This window comes from Mirounga leonina, unplaced genomic scaffold (assembly GCF_011800145.1).
Source record: "Mirounga leonina isolate KUSES-001 unplaced genomic scaffold, KU_Mleo_1.0 Mir_418, whole genome shotgun sequence".
NCBI classification, from domain to species: Eukaryota; Metazoa; Chordata; class Mammalia; order Carnivora; family Phocidae; genus Mirounga; species Mirounga leonina.
Window position 1 is genome coordinate 10,714,135 of NW_023270739.1, and position 6,000 is coordinate 10,720,134.

The 6,000-nt window shown below is 46.7% G+C and overlaps 1 protein-coding gene across 5 annotated transcripts in view; it reads left to right on the forward strand.

The window, feature by feature from the left end:
* LARGE1 (LARGE xylosyl- and glucuronyltransferase 1) overlaps positions 1 to 5,072 on the forward strand; it is a 514,447-nt gene extending 509,375 nt beyond the window's left edge. For all 5 annotated transcript variants that reach the window (XM_034987635.1, XM_034987636.1, XM_034987633.1 and 2 more), the window contains 2 exons: positions 486 to 681; positions 3,549 to 5,072. In XM_034987635.1, coding sequence (XP_034843526.1) covers positions 486 to 681; positions 3,549 to 3,746 — 394 coding nt within the window. In that variant the 3' untranslated portion in view covers positions 3,747 to 5,072. The remainder of the gene's footprint in view (positions 1 to 485; positions 682 to 3,548) is intronic.
* The last annotated feature ends 928 nt before the right edge of the window (positions 5,073 to 6,000 follow it).

The window sequence follows — 6,000 nt, forward strand, 5'->3', positions numbered from 1 at the left end:
TATTCTCTCATAGTTGCGGAAGCCAGAAATCCAAAATCAAAGTGTTGGCAGGTTCATTCTTCCTCTGAAGGCTCTAGGGAAGAATCCTTCCTTGCCTCTCTCCAGCTTCTGATGGAGGCTGACCATCCTTGGCGTTCCTTGGCTCGTGGGTACATCACTTCAATCTCTCTCTCCACCTTCCCATGGCATCCTCCCAGTGTGTGTCTCAGTATCCACATTTCCTTCTTAGAAAGACACCAGTGGTTGGATTAGAGCCCACCCTAATCCACCATGACCTCATCTTGATACATCTGCAAAGACCCTCTTTCCAAATCGGTCACATCCACACATACTGGGGATTAGGACTTGTGAACCTATCTTTTGGGGGGACATGGTGCAACCCACAACAAGGACTGTATCCACGTACACCTTTTCTTCCTCTGAACCAGAAGTGTTGGGGAAGCTCAGCTTCCTTTCACCCAACGGCTTTTCTCCATGTGACCTAGGTACCACGTCTGGACAAAAGGCCACGCTCCCACAAACTTTGCCAAGTGGCGGACTGCCACCACGCCTTACCGTGTTGAGTGGGAGGCCGATTTCGAGCCGTACGTTGTCGTGAGAAGGGACTGCCCTGAGTACGACCGGAGGTTTGTGGGCTTTGGCTGGAACAAGGTGGCTCATATCATGGAATTGGATGCACAGGTGAGATGGTGAGGTGTTGTGTAGTTGGCGCCATGGGGGGAGAAAGCGTCGGCTTCAGGGCTGAAAGGGGACCTTGGAGGTCAGAAAACAGAGCCCTGAGAGGGAATGAGACGTGATCAGGGACCGGAAGTGAGAACGTGGCAATGCTAATTCTCATGGCCACTGATTCCCAAACCATTCCTCCTTCTCTACACCTTTGGGTGAGAGTTGGAGTCCCAGCCAGGACCCAGGCAAGTGTGAGCGTCCGATGACAAAACATTTCACTCCCCACCCTCACCCAATTTAACGATGAGGACAAAACATCATCACTTGGCCTTTGAGCCGTATAACTGACACACAGCATTCTCCAAGTTCCATGTAAGGGACGCAAGAAGGCATGTGGCTGAGATGCAGCTCCTTATCCTACCCTGTAACTAAAAGTGATGATTTTCAGGCTGTATTTCGTTGTGAAACACTTTCAGTCATTCAACTAATATTTACTAAACACCTACTTCAAAAGAAATCAGCAGAATTCTAACAGGTTACAACAGGCGTCTACAAGCTTTTTCTGCCAAGGACCGGATAGTAGATTTGGGGGCTCCGTGGGGCTGACAGGTCTCCTTTTCAACTACTCAACTCTGCTGTTGTAGTTCACCTATAGACAGTATCTAAACGTGGGTGTGGCTGTGTTCCAATAAAACTTTATTTATAAAAACAATGCAGGGAGCCAGACATGCTGAGTTCATCAACCCCAGCGTTAAATAAACAAAAGCAAAGCTAAGCTACTCTGGGTAAGTTAGGAGAAGGATGCCTGGGCCTCTCAGCCCCACCTTTTTTCCGTTTGTGTGCTATTCTCCAAGGCTTCTCATGGAGCACAGCATAAATATTTCTCAACAGGAGCACTTCAAATTCAAAAAAAAAAAAAGGAAGGTAGGATGCTCAGTGCTGGCTGCCCTGAGAATCACCTGGAGAACTTTCCAACAGTTCCAGTGTGTTTGAGAGCGGGCCCGAGTGATTTTTTTTTTTTTTAAGATTTTATTTATTTATTTTTGAGAGAGAGAGCACGAGCGGGAGTGAAGGGCAGAGAGAGAAGCAGACTCCCTGCTGAGCAAGGAGCCCTACGCAGGACTCGATCCCAGGACCCCAGGATCGTGATCTGAGCCAAAGGCAGATGCTTAACTGACTGAGCCACCCAGGAACCCAGTCCCACATGATTTTAGTAAGCATCTAGGGTTGCGAACCACTGGTGTAGTTGGAAGGTTGTAGAATAGTGTCCATATTTAACAATAGAAGCATGACCTGCTTCTATTCCTCTGATGTCCATTTTTTTAACAATACCTGGAGGTAGTACACCGCCACTCACAGAGCGACGTGTTCAGCCTGCCCCAGCTTCTGCTTGAAGGAAAAGAAATGTCATATGTGTCCAGCAGTGTGGTGAGGTGAACTGGTTCAAATAAAGTTAATTTTTCCAGCCCTGAGATGCGGGCTTTGTATATTTTAGGCAATTTTGACAGAACTCTTGCAAATTTCTTGGTTATTTTTCTTTCTTTGCCGGTAACACAACCAGATATAACTCTACCCTTTCCGGTGATTTTCGGACATAATGAGTACATACCTGACAGGTAATGGCCACACCCAGAGGACTAGTGGGATTGGTCAGGTTCTTTGTCCTCACAGGAAAGTCCCAAACAGCTAAGCTCTGGGGGCTCTTGCATTTTCTTCTCCGGATTATTTGTATTCCTCCTCACCATCAACTGTCCGTTCTTGCTGCGTCAGTGTTCCTCCATCTGTAACAGCTACCTTTCCCCATTCTGATTTTCCCTTTCAGAGTTTCTTCTGATCTGCTCTGGGCTGGGGAACTAGATAACCAAAGCTCATCAGACATTATGTCCAAAATCAGAGAACACGGGGTCCGAGTGAAGGTGTGCTGGGTTCTCCTTGGAGTTCCGTGCCCTAAATTTGTGTCACCTATTTTGGCTATTTGGAGGCATTTTATTTTTGGTCTGAGTTCCTATCTGTATTCTGCCAAGTGGAGGCTACTGTATGGCGGTGTGACTTATAATAAGGATGAGTAGACAAGAGCTTTGTTCTTTTTTTTTTTGCATTAGTTTTTATTTTGTTCAAGAACACCCATTAGTAATTCTTTTTTAAAATATTTTTAAAATTTAAATTCAATTAATTAACATATAATGTATTATTGGTTTCAGAGGTAGAGGCCAGGGATTCATCAGTCTTATATAACACCCAGTGTTCATTACATCACATGCTCTCCTTAATGTCCATCACCCAGTTATCCCATCCCCCCACCCCCCTTCCCTCCAGCAGCCCGCAGTTTGTTTCCTATGATTAAGTCTCTTAGGGTTTGTTCTTAATGAGCTTCCATCCAGTGGGATCTATTTTTTTTTTTTTTTCATTCTTTTTTTATCCCCTCTTGTGTACTAATCTGTTGAGGCTGTTAAATCTCATCAAGCCCTATGAGAAATCACAGAAACAGACATCATTTCATTGAGCAAGAGCATCTCTGATGGCTTGTGTCATTCTAGAGCAACCATATGGGCACGTGCTCACATTTACCAAGAACCTTTCACAGGCCATGAGCTCTGCCCAGCACTATCCATCCCTGATTGGTCATCTTTCAAGGTAGGTGTTACTATGTTTACTCTATAGATGAGAAAACTAAGGCATAGAGAATCCCAGTAATTTGTCCGGAGTCATGGAAACAGCCCTGCACCGTCCCTCGCCAACATGGCTCTCTTTCCATTGCCCCCCTCCTTGCTGATGTCGTTCCCCTCTTCATTCATTCACTTGGTCATTTGGTCATGCGCTTGGGCATCGGTCATACATTCCCGGGGGTCCTTGCAAGTGCTCACGCTGCTCTTGTCTTCCAGGAATATGAATTCATCGTGCTGCCCAATGCCTACATGATCCACATGCCTCATGCCCCCAGCTTCGACATCACCAAGTTCCGGTCCAACAAGCAATACCGCATCTGTCTCAAAACCCTGAAGGAGGAATTTCAGCAGGACATGTCCCGCCGCTACGGCTTTGCCGCCCTCAAGTATCTCACGGCTGAGAACAACAGCTAACACCAGGAAGCCCACCACTAGGGAGAGAGACCTGTTCTGCAGGGGGAATGCCACTTGCCGTTTGGGGTCCAGCCTTCAAACTCAAAATTGAGCAATGCTTTTTTGGTTTGTTTTTACTTGGCTCTTTGGCCCAACAAAGCCGCCCACACTACAGAGATCTGGGACAAGGATCCGGCCAGCGCCTCTCTGCTCCACAATCTGGCTCTCCCAGAATGTGGAAGAACAGCTCGTCGACACAGTCTCTTCAAGGACGGGACACAGAGGAGTCAGAGGGAGCAAAGGGGTTATCCGACCACAAAGCCGCAAAACCAAGCAGGTCTTTAGGACGTTCTCATTGCTTTTTAAGAAAGGGAAGTCAGGGTGCTGCGGGTTAGCCATCCCAGGAAATAAAAGCAAAACTGTCTCTTCATTCAGAGGAAACTTTCTTTTTTTGTCCTGCAATCTAGCTGTGTATCCAAGGTGGGAGGCAAACCAATGATCTGAACCAACCATTTGGAAAAACCCAATGAGGATATTATACCAGGTGGGACCTGGAGGTGGGGGCCGGTTGGTTCCTTATCCTCAAGGACACTCTTGTTTTGCTTTGATTTGTTTTTGTTTAGGGGGATTTTGTTTGTTTGTTTGTTTTTGGTCTGGGAATCCAAAATAGAAAACCTGATCGTTTAAGGCTCTGAAGGAGAATCCGCTGCCCCATCCAGCATGCCCCCGCCATCAGTGGCCCAGCAAGGAGTACGAGAGTCTTCAGCCAATATTTAAACATGGGCAGCCTTCTTCAGGATTATCCCTGAGGCCCCATGACCTTGACTCCCCTACTCTCCGGAATCCAGGGGCTAAGACGGAGACGGTAGAAATACGAAGACCGTCACATTTGCTATTGGCTGTGACTGGTTCATGGGGAAAGGGCTCAGAAGGGACTGTTCCGGTGCACACGGAAGGTACAGACCTCTCAGGCCTTTAGAAGAACTGCAGTAGTTCACACAAGCTTGTAGTTCACACAGATTCTGAAGATCCACGTGTCTGTCTGGAGACCATCAGGAAGAACGTGTTGGGTTCCTCTGTGTCCGTGCCGCTTCCCTGCGGCTGGGACGAGGTCACGGCCTCAGGCTCCCTCTGGGACCTGTGCAGAGGGTAGGCAAGCACCTTTACCATTACATGGATTGAGGAGGCACTGGACTTTTTACCCATTTTCTTGAGTCTTCAATATTAATGTTGTGTTTACATTGATGAGAACAAGAGTCCACGCCCTACTCTCGGCGGGGCTGTTTGTATTGAGTTGCAATGTGACCAGCGAACGCTGCATTCAATAAACGAAAGTCCGGACTGTTTCTTCCCCACTCCCTCCCACTCCTGTAAGAAGCTGCCGAGACACACGCCAGTGTAGAGAGCAAGATCCATAAACGGCAACCTTACACTTTTCTGTTCTCCCGTTTTGTTTTTCTCATCCTTTGAACCTTACCCTTCTTTCCTCCTCTTCTGAGGTTAGATCTCGCTTTACGCTCTCACCCTCAAAGCATCTTCAGAGTCTCTGTCCCGCTTTGGTCTCAGCACGGAAGCTAGACGTTCTCTATCCCAGATGCTAGCAAGCTAAATCGTGGTAATCACTAGCAAAGCGAGCCCCCAGCCCCTGTCCTGGTGGTCACGTGACACCCCACAGCGCTCTGACTTCTGAGCCCCTCCCACGTGTTATGTGCTCTAGTGGAGATTTCACTTAGATGTATTTTTTAAAAAAACTTAGGAAAACAATTCTTTGGACTAATCCTCACACAGATGCAGATAAATTTCTGTGTGTGTACATGTATGCGTGTATATATATATATACACATATATATATAGCATATATGTGGCATGTACATCACAAAATTAATACACAAATACTGTAAAAAGTAAAACCACAAAAGTATTCAGAGTATGTGTTAAAGTCCCTTTCTCCATGGGTGTGTGAGACCCGGCTCCTGCCAACGCACAGGACTTACCGTGTGCATGTCTTTCCTACTCTCGTGCTCTGAGCTTCACATCTGTATGCTGAAATTGGCCATGATGGAAGTATTTACGCCATGGCAATCAGAAAACCCCAAATCAGGGCACCCTCACCACTCCAAGAGCTGTTGTTAAACATTTACCAGCATGCCGATGCCTTTTTCTCTTCCCTGTGTACACACACACACATACACACACACACACTCTCTCTCTCACTCACTCAAAAATCATCTTTTCTAGAGAAGACCATTGTTAATAGATGTAACTTTTAATCAGT